At 37.4% G+C, this 16,603-nt stretch overlaps 2 protein-coding genes across 8 annotated transcripts; one reads left to right on the top strand and one right to left on the bottom strand.

Annotated features, from left to right (window-relative positions):
* Positions 1-1,901: 1,901 nt before the first annotated feature.
* On the top strand, positions 1,902-9,218 carry LOC118061818 (cellulose synthase A catalytic subunit 2 [UDP-forming]). Its single transcript, XM_035075403.2, has 14 exons — positions 1,902-2,525; positions 3,128-3,323; positions 3,438-3,673; positions 3,784-3,880; positions 3,998-4,184; positions 5,287-5,553; positions 5,663-6,008; positions 6,268-6,405; positions 6,520-6,645; positions 6,734-6,946; positions 7,051-7,327; positions 7,561-7,757; positions 7,867-8,217; positions 8,313-9,218. The coding sequence occupies exons 1-14, from the start codon at positions 2,445-2,447 to the stop codon at positions 8,892-8,894; spliced, it is 3,294 nt and encodes a 1,097-aa protein (XP_034931294.1). The 5' UTR covers positions 1,902-2,444; the 3' UTR covers positions 8,895-9,218.
* A 700-nt stretch (positions 9,219-9,918) lies between these two features.
* On the bottom strand, positions 9,919-16,240 carry LOC118061817 (uncharacterized). 7 transcript variants are annotated; one of them, XM_035075402.2, is made up of 9 exons: positions 16,031-16,240; positions 15,379-15,825; positions 15,199-15,273; positions 13,825-15,018; positions 13,189-13,743; positions 11,996-12,835; positions 11,663-11,740; positions 10,539-11,582; positions 9,919-10,417 (listed from the first exon to the last, which is right to left on the bottom strand). In XM_035075402.2, the coding sequence occupies exons 1-9, from the start codon at positions 16,089-16,091 to the stop codon at positions 10,125-10,127; spliced, it is 4,587 nt and encodes a 1,528-aa protein (XP_034931293.1). In that variant the 5' UTR covers positions 16,092-16,240; the 3' UTR covers positions 9,919-10,124. The 7 variants fall into 7 exon arrangements, with proteins under 7 accessions (XP_034931293.1, XP_034931292.1, XP_034931291.1 ...); XM_035075401.2 differs by having other exon boundaries at positions 13,189-15,018; positions 15,415-15,825; XM_035075400.2 differs by having other exon boundaries at positions 11,996-12,826; positions 13,189-15,018.
* Positions 16,241-16,603: the final 363 nt, after the last annotated feature.

The following is a 16,603-nucleotide window of genomic DNA, read 5'->3' on the forward strand; positions in this document are numbered from 1 at the left end:
ATGTTTTTTTAGGCAATTTTAAGGAAAACAATCACTTAATATGAATTCTCCTTGTCAAATAAAATCATTTGACATGAATATAGATTATTTTGATAGCTTCAATTGGTGTCAACTATATTTTTTTTTCAACGCTGAAATCTAGCAACCTTTTACTGTTTTCTTTCAAATTAAAGACTAACAAATAATAAAAATAAATTTTTGTATCAAAATAAAATTGGTAAAGATAGTGAGATACCTAACATTTATAACTTCTAAAGTATAAAAATCAAATTAAATTTTTTATATTAACTTTAAGAACATCATTTATTTATGTTGCCTTTATATCCCGGTCTCCATAAAAAATCTTGAACAATCTATCCACAGTAACATCATAAACAATACAATACTTCACCGGAAAAAACCAAGTCCTCTTGGTTTTTTTCTACCTGCTTTTTATCCACCATTGTTAGGCTCCCCCTTTCACTTGCAAGCCAGGTCAACAAAATGGGTTGGGTTTTTAGTCTTTTGCTTTGGAGACCAGTAATTCTTTTTCCGTTTTAAAGGAAAATAAATATAAAAAGGCACGCCACTCAACAACCACAAGAAACAAGAAAGGTTAAGGGGAGAGTGGAAGGCTATTTTGGTCATAATCCTAGAGCAGCGAGAACGCTACCTTGACATCTTCAACTCATTGGCCACACACGAGCCACGCGTGACATCTTTCAACCTCCTCCTCCTGTCCATGTTTATAATATTAAATTAAATTTTATATGTTTTTGATTGATTTAGATGTGCTAATAATAAAAAATAAAAAATATTATTTAATATATTTTTAATTAAAAAATATCATAAATTACAGTAACAAATAGACACTTAGAGTCATGGAGACTGAAACTTTTAAGTAATGGTTGATATATTTTTTGTAAATTGATTTAAATCATATTTTGATCTTTTATTTAAAAAACTGCAAGCATATTTCATTAAAAATGATTTTATATTTAAATAAGATTTTTATTATAAAATCTAGCTAAATTTTTAATCTAATGAAAAGTTAAAAAAAACTGCTTGTGAATTATAACTCATGTTGCGTTCTTTATTATTATTATTATTAAACATGGTTTTAAATTAAATTTTCTGTAACTTATTTTTGCTGTGGGTCATTTATAAAAAATAACTTTTATATTATTATTATTTAAATTCAACTTATTAGGATAATTTTTACATGCAAGATTTAGTTTTTCTCACTAGATTTTAAATAAATAATTCAAGTATAAATTAACACATTTACATAGAATCAGTACAACAAATATTTCATTAATTATTATAAGATTTCAAACTCAACATGATATCAAGTGCTTCGAGTTGATATTAAAAAAATATTGTATCTAATGAGAAATATTAATTTAACTTAAATTTACCACCACACAAATGGTTTAACATCAAAACGTAAATTAAAAAACCTTCAATAAAAACAAATATGTTTTTTCTTAGCAATACTAATATAATAAGAGACAGGCATTAAAACAAAAAAGAAAATCATATATATTTTCTATAAATTATATATAGAAACATCACCTCACATCATCACTACTTCATAAACCGAACAGCAGCACAAACCAGACGCGTATGCAATTACTAAACACACCCTTTTACCACTCTCCAAAAAGCAGCTCCGGTGGGGCACCACCCTTGTCCCCACCACCATCACATCAGCAGCCACCACTCTCCATAAAAATAACTGGCGCACAACTAAAAACCCTTTTTTTGTTCACTGCATAAAACCCACAGATGCAAAAACGTATACATATACATATACGTACATACATACGCATAGATGAGGGGTGGAGGTAGACATACCAACCGACACGCCCATGTAGATCAATACGTTAATCTGATCTTATTTATTGTCTGTGTCTCTACCTCGTCTCTTGTGTATTACGCATTGAATTTCTTTTCTACTCTGTATTCTCTCTCTCTTCTTTTCTCAATCAATATAATATTTTTCTCTTTCTAAAGAAATTACATTTTGCGTATAATTATTTTTGGCAAGTAAAGTGGCGTCACAGTTCAAGACCAACCAGTTTAACAGAGAGAACCCAGCTGGGTGATCCGTGAAGAAAAGAATCAACCAGCAAAATAATCGAACAAAAAAGGGGGGAAATCAAGCCTTTTTTTTCCATCTAATTTCGCTTTATGGTATTTTATTGTAATTGAAATTGACACTTCTGCAATTCTCTCTTCCTATATATATCTCCTCTCTCTCATAGAAGTACTGTAATGTCGTGTTTTCTTGAACTGGGAGGCTGAGAGAGTGGGCTAAAACTGAAAGTACAGAGAGAGAAGAGCTAAAGTTTCGAGTTTTGTGGGTTTTTTGAGTGATGAGAGACAGAAAGAGAGGGAGGGAGGAAGATAGTGATATTGTGAGCTGAGATTGGAGGGGTTTTTTCTTGTGTGGTAAGCTATAAATGGAGACCAAAGGGAGACTCATTGCTGGTTCTCACAATAGAAACGAGTTTGTTCTTATCAATGCGGATGAAATAGCAAGAGTAAGTGCTACTTGGATTTTTTGTTTTCTCTTTTCAGTGTTTTGTGGATTTAAACAGTATGATCCTGGAGAACACTGTTTCTCGTTTTATGGCTCCATTTCTGCATTTTGAACACACCCATTTGCCTATCTCGAGTACTTTTGGCCGTGACAACTGATTTTGTGTAAAGTTCAGGGATCCCAGTTGGTTTTTAAACAGTGAAAGCGATTCTAATGGTTTTTCTTTTTCCAGTGTATATTTGGAAGATTTTTAAGCATACTACTCATGCTTAATTTATTGATTTCTTTAAGTTGATAGAGGATCATATTATCGCGAAATGTGTTTTGTCTCAAATTTCTTTTCTTGTGCACTGCGGTAATGTATTTTATAAACAGTTTTCATTAATCAGTTCCTGTTTTTTTGCCCCCCTTTAAGCTCTAGATTTCAGAGCTAGTTAATGAAATGTTGTATGAAATTTTGCAACTTTGATTCCCATGAGCTCCTTTTCTTTTTGTGAGTTCGAGCAGCTAAAATATCTCAAGCTTTTGCAATCTTCATTTCATCAACTGATGTTGCTCCATGGTCTGATTGAGACTTAATTTTATAGCTGCTATCAATTCCAGGTCACATCTGTTAAAGAATTAAGCGGGCAGATTTGCAAGATCTGCGGGGATGAGATAGAGATTACAGTAGATGGGGAGCCATTTGTTGCTTGCAATGAATGTGCATTCCCTGTGTGTAGACCTTGCTATGAGTATGAAAGAAGAGAGGGCAATCAAGCCTGCCCTCAATGCCGAACCAGATACAAGCGTATCAAAGGTTACCCTCTCACTATCTTTGCTATATTGACCGTTTTATGCTATATTCGTTGAAAACCCTTGGTGAGATTTTGATATTAGTTCAACAATAGCTGAAACATGCGACCTATTGCAGGGAGTCCTAGAGTTGACGGGGATGAGGAAGAGGAGGATACGGATGATTTGGAGAATGAATTTGACATAGGAATCAATGACAGGAGAGACCCTCACCAGGTCGCTGAAGCCTTGCTAGCTGCTCGCCTCAACACTGGCCGTGGTTCCCAGTCCAATGTTTCTGGGTTTGCCACACCATCTGAGTTCGACTCTGCTTCCGTTGTTCCTGAAATTCCTCTCCTGACATATGGTGAAGAGGTAGATTTGATTGTTCTGATTTCACTCTTCAATTTGTATCTTCTGTATGTTAAAACTGTAATTTTTACTTATTTGGTGTTCACATGATGAGACTGGGTTTTTTGGTGTAGGATGTTGGAATCTCTTCTGATAAGCATGCCCTTATTATACCCCCATTTCGTGGAAAACGAATTCACCCAATGCCATTTCCTGATTCTTCCATGTCCTGTAAGTACATTAAATTGATGATTTACAACTTTTCTGAAATACATCTTGACTTTAATGGCTGTTTAGATTTTTGCCTTATCTTAGCCTAGTGTGTGTTTACTTGTGTTGACGCTGCAGTGCCACCAAGGCCTATGGATCCTAATAAAGACTTGGCAGTGTATGGGTATGGAACGGTTGCATGGAAGGAAAGAATGGAGGAGTGGAAGAAAAGGCAGAGCGATAAACTTCAGGTGGTCAAGCACCAAGGAGGAAAGGGTGGTGAAAACAATGGTGGAGATGAATTGGATGATCCTGATTTGCCTATGTAAGAATGCTAACTGATCAAGTATTGCTCTGCAGAGTGTTAGCTCATTCCTTTTCCTTTCAAGGGCTTGCTTATTTGATTTTTAGCCTATCAAACCCTCTTTGTTTTATCTTAAGTAAGGATATTGTTCCTTGATTTGCTCTGGGACTTGACTGCTTCAATTAGTCCGACACAGCAATCTCAATCATGAAGATTATTTTTCCTTTTCTGATTATTTTTATTTATTCATCATTAGCCTAGTGCTGGAAGAAAGCTGGAAAAGGTCACTAGTATGAAAATTTTTCATTTTAATATAGAAATTATGCCAAGTAATCACAAGTATACTTGCAACTTGCTGAACTTTTTTTTATTCAAAATAAGAATACCAGCAACTATTACTAAGATTTTGCAGTTGTGAAAAAAAAAAACGGTTGTTGTTATGTAGAACTTCCACCTAAGATAAGAACTAGGTTTGCGTGCCATGTTCTTGCAATGACATTAAATGTGAAGTTATTGATTGGAATTTCTATTGCCTTCAGGAAACATTGAATTTAATTACATTCTAAAAGTGACTGTTGTTAATCACAAAACGCTAAGAAGTGTTTTTAATATCTACTATATTGTAAGTTATACTCCATTTGACACTTCTAGCAATGATTTGGTCGTCATGTCAGAATGTAATTCTCAATACTTGTTTAATCATTGGTGAGAATTGAGATAAGTTTATCTGGTCCTTGCAAAAAGTTTGTTACTGTGAAGGCATAACTGTTTTATGATTTTGTATCAGCCAACTATATGTTTTTTATAGCTTCAAGTGCTAGCATTGCAGCTTGTAAAAATAACTATTTTAGTTGGTTTTATACTCAATATACTCCAAGCATGGATGCCCCTGTGCATTTGCCAAGCATATGAAAATAGATGCTTTATGTTTCTAAAACTATAACTAGACACGTTTCAGGTTTTATGTCCGGTATTTTGGGTGTCATTGTCAAGTATAGTACATAGAAATTTTAGCTTTTAAACAAATTTAGTGAGTGAAGGTCCATCCAATCCTGTTTTTTCTGTCACTTTCTGCTTCTAGAGTTTGGATTAGAAAAACTAATTGTCCACCATGATTTGATAGGATGGATGAAGGAAGGCAGCCTCTTTCAAGGAAACTACCAATTTCTTCAAGCAAGATTAGCCCATACAGATTGATCATTATACTCAGGCTTGTGATTCTCAGCCTCTTTTTTCACTATAGAATTCTTCATCCAGTCAATGATGCCTATGGATTGTGGCTTACATCAGTAATTTGTGAAATATGGTTTGCCATATCATGGATATTAGATCAGTTTCCAAAATGGATCCCAATTGAGCGAGAAACATATCTTGATAGATTATCATTGAGGTACTGCCTCTCTCTCTCTCTCTCTCTCTCTCTCTCTCTCACACACACACACACACATCACGGTTATTATTCTCAGAAATTTCATGTTAAAATTTTAATTGTTTCATAGGTATGAGAAAGAGGGGAAGCCATCTGAGTTAGCGAGTGTTGACGTATTTGTTAGTACTGTTGATCCTATGAAAGAACCTCCACTTATCACTGCAAACACAGTCTTGTCCATCCTTGCTGTAGATTATCCAGTCGAAAAAGTTGCGTGCTATGTTTCAGATGATGGTGCAGCCATGCTTACTTTCGAAGCTATCTCTGAGACATCCGAATTTGCAAGAAAGTGGGTCCCTTTCTGCAAGAGGTTCAGCATTGAGCCTCGGGCTCCAGAATGGTATTTTGCTAAGAAGGTTGACTATTTGAAAGACAAAGTAGATCCAGCATTTATCAGAGAGCGTCGTGCCATGAAGGTTCGTGGCTCATCCCTTCTAGTTGTTTATGCTATTATTCAATCCTTGTCTCAATCTTTTACATGACTTGATGAAAATTCATAAAATATGACTAGGGAAGAAGCTTGCCTTTGCATTCAATATAAAATGAAAGCTAAACTTGTTCTGCTGAAATTATTGTAACACCACAATAATGATATCCTCATCATAAATAAAAAAAAAATTGGGTTCATTTAAGCAAATGACATTATGGTTTTTTGTGGTTTGTTGTTGCTACCAGAGAGAATATGAAGAGTTCAAAGTTCGAATAAACGGATTAGTTGCTATGGCGCAGAAGGTTCCTGAGGATGGTTGGACAATGCAGGATGGCTCTCCATGGCCAGGGAATAATGTCAGAGATCATCCAGGAATGATTCAGGTGAAAGATGTTGTTTGAATACATTTAGTGTGGTGTCAGATGCCATACCATCCCATTGACCTTATAGTTAGTGAGGCGTTGCAAGTAACTCTAATTCCTACTATCATCCTTCAGGTTTTCCTTGGTCATAATGGAGTTCATGATGTTGAAGGAAATGAATTGCCCCGTCTAGTTTATGTGTCTCGCGAGAAGAGACCAGGATTTGATCACCACAAAAAAGCTGGGGCTATGAATGCTTTGGTAAAACAATCACACATGCACATAAACTGTTCTGGCATTTGATCATTGTTTTCTCTCTCTAACATTTTGTGCTGGCCGGTTGATGCAGGTGAGGGTCTCTGCAATCATATCAAATGCTCCTTACATGCTGAATGTTGATTGTGATCACTATATAAACAATAGTAAGGCACTTCGCGAAGCCATGTGCTTCATGATGGACCCAACATCTGGAAAGAAAATTTGTTATGTTCAATTTCCACAAAGATTTGATGGGATTGATCGTCATGATAGATACTCAAATCGTAATGTTGTATTCTTTGATGTAAGTAAAAATCTTTATAATGTTGATTTGATACACACACAAGCTTTCTTGTTTATTTTCATTTATTTTTTTAATAACCTCATTCCATTTTTTTATAAATGCAGATCAATATGAAAGGATTGGATGGCATACAAGGTCCTATATATGTTGGTACTGGATGCGTTTTTAGGAGGCAAGCACTTTATGGATATGATGCCCCTGTCAAGAAGAAGCCCCCAGGGAGGACATGCAATTGCTTGCCAAGATGGTGCTGCTGCTGTTGCCGATCTAAAAAGAAGAATAAGAAATCAAAATCAAAATCAAAATCAAATGAAAAAAAGAAGAGCAAGGAGGCTTCTAAGCAGATACATGCATTAGAAAATATTGAGGAGGGTATTGAAGGTAAGAGTGACACTTAATTGTTTCGTGGAGTTAAAATATCAATAGTTTCTTGAAAATATCAAAGGATTAAATAATCTCCACTCATTTGTGTGTTTTGAGTTTTTTTGACTTCCAGTAGCCAGGTCAAATTAGTCCCTCGTCTATTTTTGAAATCTTGGATGGTGTTGCTCTTTGCTTGCATTAGACCGAACAAAAGCCTGATCATTGCTGCTATTATCAAACTTTGATTTCAGGGATAGATAACGAAAAATCAGCCTTGATGCCTCAGATAAAATTTGAGAAAAAATTTGGACAGTCGTCAGTTTTCATAGCCGCTACACTTATGGAAGATGGTGGAGTTCCTAAAGGAGCAAGTTCTGCATCACTTTTGAAAGAAGCCATTCATGTCATTAGTTGTGGTTATGAAGATAAAACTGAATGGGGAAAAGAGGTATGCATGCCATGAATGTTCCAAACTTGACATTTTAGCTAACAGGGTTTCCTTTTGAGTAGAATTGACATTTGACTTTCCTGTTGTCTTTATCGTAATGCTGTTCTAGATTGGGTGGATTTATGGCTCTGTTACTGAGGATATATTAACTGGCTTCAAGATGCATTGCCATGGCTGGCGATCAGTGTATTGCATGCCAAAAATACCTGCATTTAAAGGTTCAGCTCCAATAAACCTTTCAGATCGTCTACACCAGGTGCTCCGATGGGCACTGGGATCTGTTGAGATTTTATTGAGTAGACACTGTCCAATATGGTATGGATATGGATGTGGATTGAAATGGTTGGAACGCTTCTCTTATATAAACTCTGTTGTCTATCCATTGACATCGATCCCCTTGATTGCCTACTGTACCTTACCTGCTGTCTGTCTACTGACTGGGAAGTTCATTGTTCCAGAGGTAATTTCTTTACCCATATCTTTTTTAGATAGATGGAACAATATTGTTTGAGTTGCAAGGCTTTCTTCTAAACTTTATTTTCATGTGGTGTACAGATTAGTAACTATGCCAGTATCATTTTCATGGCTCTCTTCATATCCATAGCTGCAACTGGTATCCTCGAAATGCAGTGGGGAGGTGTTGGCATCCATGACTGGTGGAGAAATGAACAGTTCTGGGTCATTGGTGGTGCCTCATCTCATCTATTTGCTCTTTTCCAGGGTCTTCTTAAGGTATTGGCTGGAGTTAACACCAATTTCACTGTTACCTCCAAAGCGGCTGATGATGGAGAATTTTCAGAGCTCTACCTATTTAAATGGACATCTCTGTTGATCCCTCCTATGACTTTGCTAATCATAAACATAATTGGAGTCATAGTTGGGATTTCTGATGCCATCAATAATGGTTACGAGACTTGGGGTCCGCTCTTTGGTAAGCTATTCTTTGCGTTGTGGGTAATTGTCCACCTTTACCCGTTCCTCAAGGGGTTGATAGGGAAACAAGACAGGCTTCCCACCATTATTGTTGTATGGTCGATCCTTCTAGCTTCTGTTTTAACACTCTTATGGGTTCGAATCAACCCATTTGTGTCAAAAGGTGGCATTGTCTTAGAAATTTGTGGGTTGAATTGTGATTAAGACACGTGATGTAGAAGGTTTAATGGTTTTGAGTTGCATGTAGAAGGTCGTTTTAGGAGTGCATAAGCGAGCTACAATTCTTATCATCGAAGATAAAAGACATCCTCCCTTGACAAAAGCATGATTCCTCGCAATAAGTTTGGAATGGAGATTGTAGTGGGGATGTGTAGATACGAAGGACTAATATACTATCATTTGTTTTGTCTAGTTTTCATTAATTCATTTGATACTTTTCTTGTTGATTATAAGATCTGTTTGTAACATGAGAACACATATATTATTATAATATAATTTATGCAACCCTTCTTATGAGGGAATCCAAAATCTCCTTTTTTCTGTGAGAACTTCCACATCAATTCCCTTCAGAAATGAACCGGGATGCATTGCTCCGGCTTGTATTCTGCCGTCTTCAATTAAAATGTAGTTGCTAAGAGCATTGCTGTTCAAAATGCCTGCAAGACAGCTCTTGCAAGCTTTCCGTCCAGGTTTTTTTTAATGAGTCTTTGCACAGGAGTTGTAGTCTTTCTTTGACTGAATTGAAAGCCCTCAAAACTTTGTGGTTCACAGTGACCACGCTTGCTGCGTAGGGTACCCCTTGAAACAGAGGGTTGGTTCTTCGTGTGTTTCTGTTCGATTTCAAATGCCTAGGCTGAGGCCATAAATATCCAAACACTACCAGAAGCAAGGTCTGTGCAAAAAATCACATAGCTGTACATATTTATAGTTCCATAATATAATTTGCATTGTGGTAATAGTTGTTTTTTAAATAACTTTTTGTGTTGAAATGTATGTAAATAATATTTTTTTATTTTTTAAAAATTATTTTTAACATTAGCATATCAAAACGATCGAAAACATAAAAATCATATTAAATTTTATTTTAAAAAAAAAAATTTAAAAACACAATTTGCACTATATTCTCAAATAATATCAGCCAGCATGCGATAACATGACAAAACAATATGGTGTTATGAATACAGTGAAATTATGGCTTCATGAAGAGATCAATCAGGCAAGTCCAAAGAAAAGAAACTCAAACTCGGGGAATATATAATTAAGTATTTTGTTGCTCAAGAAATCGGTGATCAGACATAGATTACACGAATAAATCTAATTCTGCGCAACTAAAACAGAGTTTCCATATTCCAGTAAAAGATGCATGAGATATGCTCATATCTGAAAGCAAAAACTTCAAATAACCAACCAAAACCCAGAAGGGGCCACTAAATTCTAATTGTTTCTGAGATTCCCCAGAGCCCGCCTCTTTAATAATGCGTTCGGAGCTGTCATATTACCACGTTGCTCCCTCTTGATACTTGCCAGGTTTTCTTTCATGCCGGTATAAGTAACCATCTTCCGGGGAGTAGCTTGAACAAAACCAGTTTTACTGATCTTCCCTTTAACCATTGAAGTGTTCAGCTGTTTCGCATCCGAGCTATGGCTTTCTTCTTCTTCTGCACGTGTTGTCTTTTGAGGAGATGGCAACTTCATTTGACGTGTCTGGTCATCGCCAACAGCAATTTCTGCAATACAATTCACATGGCATCTTAGTTCTGTGTGCTTGGTCAATGTCTTGTGAGATCAGGTCTAGAACATCGTGCAAACAAAGAAAAGACAACCACAAGCTCTTGTTTTTGTTCATACCTTTGCTAATAGCTGAATTGGTGATTTCCGGAGAATGATCCAATATGGGTGCATCTGGTTTGGACGACACATCCAAACTCAAGTCCTTTGTTACTCCAACTTCTTCGCCACTGAGGTTTTCATTTTCATGTTGTTTCGGGTAGATTGGATCGGATTCCACCCTTTGCTCTGATGAAACAGCATCATGACAAGCATTCACCTCAGCAACATCTATCCAGATTTCTTTTTCCGCGGAATCATAAGAATGCTCGGTATTCACAGACTTGTTTTCATGATTCTCACAGTTAATACACTCTTGAATGCTATCAACCTCGAGGGGAACACAATCTTGCTTCTTTGAACCTTCGGAATCTTCAAAGTTGAGCTCATCTAAAATAGTGAAGAATCTGTGGTTTGCCTCTTCAATTTTCTCATCCATTACTTGCCCTAGTTCACCTTGTTGCTCCTCAGCAACTTGAACAGTGGCTTGTTCAGTAACAACTATATTTTCTTCCACCTTCCCTGCATCCTCGTTTTTCAAATTGGTGAGCAAGAACCGTGTATCTGATGTTTGATTCTCATCTTGTTCGTTCTCTCCAAAAAATAAATTCAGCTCCCAGGCATCATTTTCTGTTATGTGATGTTGGGATGCACTGAATGAAGAACCAGCAGGGGAATCAACATCTCTCTGGCATTTGAATGGAGAAGTCACAATGCCATTTCCAAAGTCTACGATCTCCTTGGAGAAAACACCAACATCAAGCTTATGAAAGCAATGTGCTGCCTCAGTCTCTATGGCGTGGCTTTCTCTCTCTCTCTGACATGACTGCTGATTTTGAGTTGGACAATCAAGGCCAGTCATGAGAGCTGATTCATTTACTTCATCTGGGTGCTCATTGGCTTGCTCCATTGCAACTTCCCGAGGATCGCTTCGATTAGTTTCTAAGCTGGTATCGTCTGTAGCATCATTTAAAGCTTCTGTAGCTTCCTCAGATCCGACATTTTGTGCTATTAAAACGTCATAGTCCTCTCTGTGGAATTCACCCTGCTCTGTGGGATTGCTTCCTACAAAACAATCATGATAAATCAAGGTGCTCTGTACATATGGATACTAAGTTAAACGAGAACATAATTAACAACCATACCTCTGTTATTGCAAGTTGTTTCTTCTCCTCCGTAATTGCTCATATCTTTACAATATAATTGTGGTACAAACCTGCCTTCTGTTCCACAACAAAGTAAAAAAGAAAAAGCAAAAGGTTATCTTCACGTTTCCTTAGTAGACGAATAATATGACACTGCAAAGCAAACTGGACAGCCTATTTCTAGGTGTGTGAAGCTGATTTTATAAAAAAAAGGTAGAGAAAAAATAATCACAATCCAAGATTGGATCTCGTATCGGATTTCTTGCCTATTGAAAGGTATTTGGTACAACTAAACACATTAAGATTTCAGATTTGTAGCGTGGAAACACTCACCACAAGACACGGGACCATTTTTCTGTACAACTGAACGAACTGAAGTGATTTCAGGTAAGCTACAATAGGTATCATCAAATACTAGTTGTTCTGAAGACACTTTCTGTTCTGGTTTGCTGCAGCTTAAAGATGTTTTTTGTTGCGTACATTTAGCCGTTTCAGGTGATGCCTCAACTGGAATAACTGGTTGCAAAGTCCCTCCAATACCGACTTCCTCTAAGATGTCCATCTTTGAAGGGGTTACTGAGCTAACTTTGTCTATTGCACCCAATCCTGTTTCACATGTGTTTTGAATTTCAGGATAGGAGATATTGTCTACTTTTAAGTCTTGAGGAGCATCATCGAAAGTATTGTTGCTTATGCTTGTCTCTGCTCCATGCTCATCTAAAGGATCGTTGATTATTGAATTGTCTTTCAAGGCTACTCCATCAGATTCTTCAACTTGATGTTGTTCTCCATTCCCTAAGATCAAATTCACTTCTCGGTCGGTGAACAGGATTTCTTCAACATTTTTGTTCACCCATACTGTATGCTCAGCATCGTTGCTTATCAAACTGTCTTTCAAGGCTTCCCCGTCAGATTCTTCAACTTGCTCTTGTTCTCCATTCACTTGGATCAAATTCGCTTCCCAGTTGTTGAACGAGATTTCTTCAACATTTTTGTTCACCTTTGTAGTATGCTCAGAATCGTTGCTTATCAAATTGTCTTTCAAGGCTTCCTCGTCAGATTCAACTTGATCATGTTCTGTCTTCCCTTGAATCAAATTCAATTCCCAGTTGGTGAACGAGGCAGATGCATCAGATCCAGTGAGAAGCTGTGGGGGTATATGGTCTGCTGCTACTGGATATACAGATCATAAATATGAGAAATTATGCTCCTAGCCAGAAAATAACTGTAAAGAACAGTCTAAAATATAATCGTTTAATCAACCATTACATCAATTGTGAATAGGCAAAAAAAAAAAAAAATTCATTTAGCACTGGACGATAAATCCTTAATAGATAGCCCTTAGTGTCAAAAAAGCATTCTTGTTGAAACTAACACGACAAAAATTAACTCCGACTTGCCACACTACAAACCAAAAGATACTAAGATCTCGTGTCTGTCATTTTCAAATATTCAATCTTTAACAGGAAGGATTTTATCAGATAAGGTTTTGGTATTAATTAACCTTTCAGGCTTCAGATACTCACCTTGAGAAAATAAAACATGCAGCACTGAGACAGCATCAGTAAATGAACCCATTCTGCATGTTCCAGAAGATGACTCGGCAAATAATTTTTGTTTTAAAGAAATCAGCGTTCCTTCAGTCCAGTTGTTGCTGTCGTCAATTTTCTCAAAACAAATCTTTCCACCAATGGCCACCGACCCAGCTTCATCTGCTTCAATGTTCTTGCTGGCATCCTTTGATACAACATTATAATCATCTTTATTCTCATGAAGAAGTTCCTCAACTGAGTGCTCCGCAATGCCCTTCGAAGTAACATGTTGGAAAGCAAAAATGATGTTCTTCTCATCATCAAAGTTGCTATGCTTCAACTTCGAATCATCCTCCACCTTTTCAACGTCTTCCTTCATAAAAGCAGCTATGACATCCATAGAGATATGGCTTTCTGAAGCAATGGAAGTACTTCTTTCTAGCTCTAAAGCATTCCCCTCTTTGAGATTATCAAATTTACCAGCCTCAACTCCGGGTTCAAGCTCGGTGCTCGTGACTACATTTGATGTTTCACCAATACCCTCACAATCTGCAGATGCAATGTCAGTGAAAGCACCGCGACCAGCATCATTAATTTTCAAAAACTCGCCATAATCTGAAAACTGCTTACCAAGCCCCACAGGACCACTTGATTGTGCAGTTCCTTCATATTCTGTGTTCGACATGTCCAATCTTTCAGCTGTCACCATTAATGATTCTTTGTCAACTGCTTCACCAGCTCCACCGATACGATCACAAAGATCACTGGGCCGTGAAGGACTATTTCGTTGTGGAGTTCCTTCATTTTGTGTGTCTGACATGTCCAATCTTTCGGTTGTTACCATTAGTGGTTTTTTGTCAGCTGCTTCACCATCTCTACTGATATGATCACAGAGATCACCACCACTCATTTCTGCAGTTTTCTCTTCATCTAAGTGCTCATCCATACCTTGTGCAAAAGTGCCAGCATTGGAATCACTACCTACAGGTAAGGTTTCGTGGTCTGTCCACATATTATTTCCTTTTGTGCTCTTAGAAGTGTTTTCGCCCGATCCAACATTCTTTCGTCCTGAAATTTCAATTTCTTTATAAATGGCTGGAGTCAGACTTGTATCAGCATTGCCATTCAGATTGGCAGCCACCTCCTCGCCGCTGCTGTAATCACAAAGCTCAGCTAAGAGAGCATCATTTGCAGTTTCCTTCCTGACAACGTGAGCGCACTGTTCTCTAGCCATATTTATACCATTGACCATCTCTTTACTTGATACACGGAAGTCACTAGAACGGCCCATCATCATATCAAATGTTTTCCCTTCAAAACCTTCAGTTCCTTCAGAAACCAAATGAACTAAACAGGAGTCAGCGTTGGCATTTACCTTTGCAGACACCTTCTGGCAACCACTGTCATCACCGTTCTCAGTTACTACATCGCATCCTGATTCTTCTCCCTTAGTTTCACATTGTTCAACATCCGACTCTTCATCCATGCCTCGGCCACTGTTCATATCCATAACAGTTTCATTGAACTTGCTAATAGGCGCATCAACGGTAGCATCAATGCTGCAGTTTATTTTTGCAATCATCTCATTGTAACAACTGAGCTCCTCAGAAAGCATCGGTGAAGCATTCACTCCAGTTGATACTATGTCACTGTCACTGTGCAAGGTGACTTCAGTTTCTATTGTTATTGCAATATTATCCTCCTTTTTATCTTGCAATTCCTTCAGAGAAGATTGTGGCAAAGCATCTGAAGCAGCTTCCTTTTCCTCCAGAACATGCTTGCCATCCTTACAACTTGAATTACTCTTTGTTGTTGATTTCTCATCTAAAACATTAACAATTGAAAGGAAATTTTCAGGTTTGTTAAAATAAGCATTACTACTTTCAGTGACATGACTGTTAATATTTGTAGATTTTCAGTGTCATTTTTCTTTAGACAGAAAAGCAATAGCTAACGCAGATATCAGAGCATATTCCTCAAATGTCCTCTAAAAAAAAAAATCACCTTGATGTAGTATGTTCCTGCCCATAGAGGAATCACCTGAAGAAAAGGACAATCTTTGCTTGCCAATACCAGTGGCTGCTGACAGAAAAAGGATTGAATTAAAATGAATTCCAGATGGCAATAGAAAAGGCAAAATGCTGTCAGGAGGAAGAAATCAATAAATTGCAAGATTTGGTTTACATTGTGAAGGTACAGTGGCTGCAGAACAATTTTCACCTTCATCGGTGCCTTGTTCTGGGACACTCGGACAGGTTCCTTCTCCATCTAAAAGTTCATGTTTGCGTGTTCCTCTAGAAACCTGACAAACATCGCCAGAGTTTCCCTCTGAAATAAGATTTTGTTTCTCTTCAGCAGCTTCGGTGAGGACATCACCATTCTCCTGTAAGATTATTTCAGTGCTCAAACTGACCATCTCTTCACCAGCAGCTGGTGATGCTCTATCCTCACAAGGTGCCTCTTCATACTCATTGTTATTTGCTGTAATGTTCTGTCCAGTATTTTCTAGATCACAGATACTATCCTCCATAGCAAATGTTCTATCAACTTCAGTTGAACAATCATTGACATCGCGACTTTCTAAGCGTAAGTCTTCTCCCAGTTCTTTTCTTTCAAGTCCTTTCTCCAACCCTGAGAAATTGGAAGGTTTATCAACATAATATTTAGAACATGGTAATTAAATACTGAAAAGAAAATAGCATGCCCTCATTCTAAACGACTTAATTGCCTGAAAATTTTGATTGATTTGCAGATGAGAAACCATTAGTCAGAGAAAACACATCGGAAGCATTAGTCTGAAGTGATACCAGTCTGAGTTCATCTAAATTATCATTACCAGAATCTGCACCATCATCTGTAGATCTGCATGATGGATCATCCACGTCAAGTTTCTCCATGTCACCTACGACAATATTAGCCTCCTCGAAGGGACTGCAGGCTGACTTGCATTCTTTAGCGTTTCTTGGTTTGCACAAGCAGATACTGGCGTTAGTGATATTGATGTTGGAGACGAAGTTTCCTGCAAAATTGTTTTTCTATATATGCCCTCCTGAATGTCAGAGAATAATGCAGAGACGTCGAAGAAACTGGTTCTTCTCATTTCACTTGTTTTACTTCGAGACCCCTTCTTGTCAGAAGTTTTAAAAACTTCCTCGTAGCGGTTCAAACTGAAATTATATTTGTCCCCTGTGGCTTCTGGCAAGATCAATCCAGTGTCCTGATTTCGCATTTCCTCAGTAAATATAGCTTCCTCTACCATAGTTGGAAGTGCAGATATACTCTGTTCCTTCTTTTCAACAGTTTTGTCCAGGAAGGTATATCCAACCAAGTCACTTTTAGAGGCACGTTTTGTGGATTGTCTTGAAGGTTTACCAACTAAACATTCACCCACAACAGCAGAAGCATCTTT

The sequence above is a fragment of the Populus alba genome, chromosome 5 (genome assembly GCF_005239225.2).
Source record: "Populus alba chromosome 5, ASM523922v2, whole genome shotgun sequence".
Classification (NCBI taxonomy): domain Eukaryota; kingdom Viridiplantae; phylum Streptophyta; class Magnoliopsida; order Malpighiales; family Salicaceae; genus Populus; species Populus alba.

Coding starts and splice junctions, on each gene's coding strand:
- LOC118061818 (XM_035075403.2), top strand. CDS start 2,445: ATGGAGACCAAAGGGAGACTCATTGCTGGTTCTCACAATAGAAACGAG. Junction 6,646..6,733: donor CTGGGGCTATGAATGCTTTG/GTAAAACAATCA, acceptor CGGTTGATGCAG/GTGAGGGTCTCTGCAATCAT. Junction 8,218..8,312: donor GGAAGTTCATTGTTCCAGAG/GTAATTTCTTTA, acceptor TGTGGTGTACAG/ATTAGTAACTATGCCAGTAT.
- LOC118061817 (XM_035075395.2), bottom strand. CDS start 16,091: ATGGAGAAACTTGACGTGGATGATCCATCATGCAGATCTACAGATGAT. Junction 12,836..13,188: donor GCATGTTTTATTTTCTCAAG/GTGAGTATCTGA, acceptor CTGTATATCCAG/TAGCAGCAGACCATATACCC. Junction 11,741..11,995: donor AAATGGTCCCGTGTCTTGTG/GTGAGTGTTTCC, acceptor GTTGTGGAACAG/AAGGCAGGTTTGTACCACAA.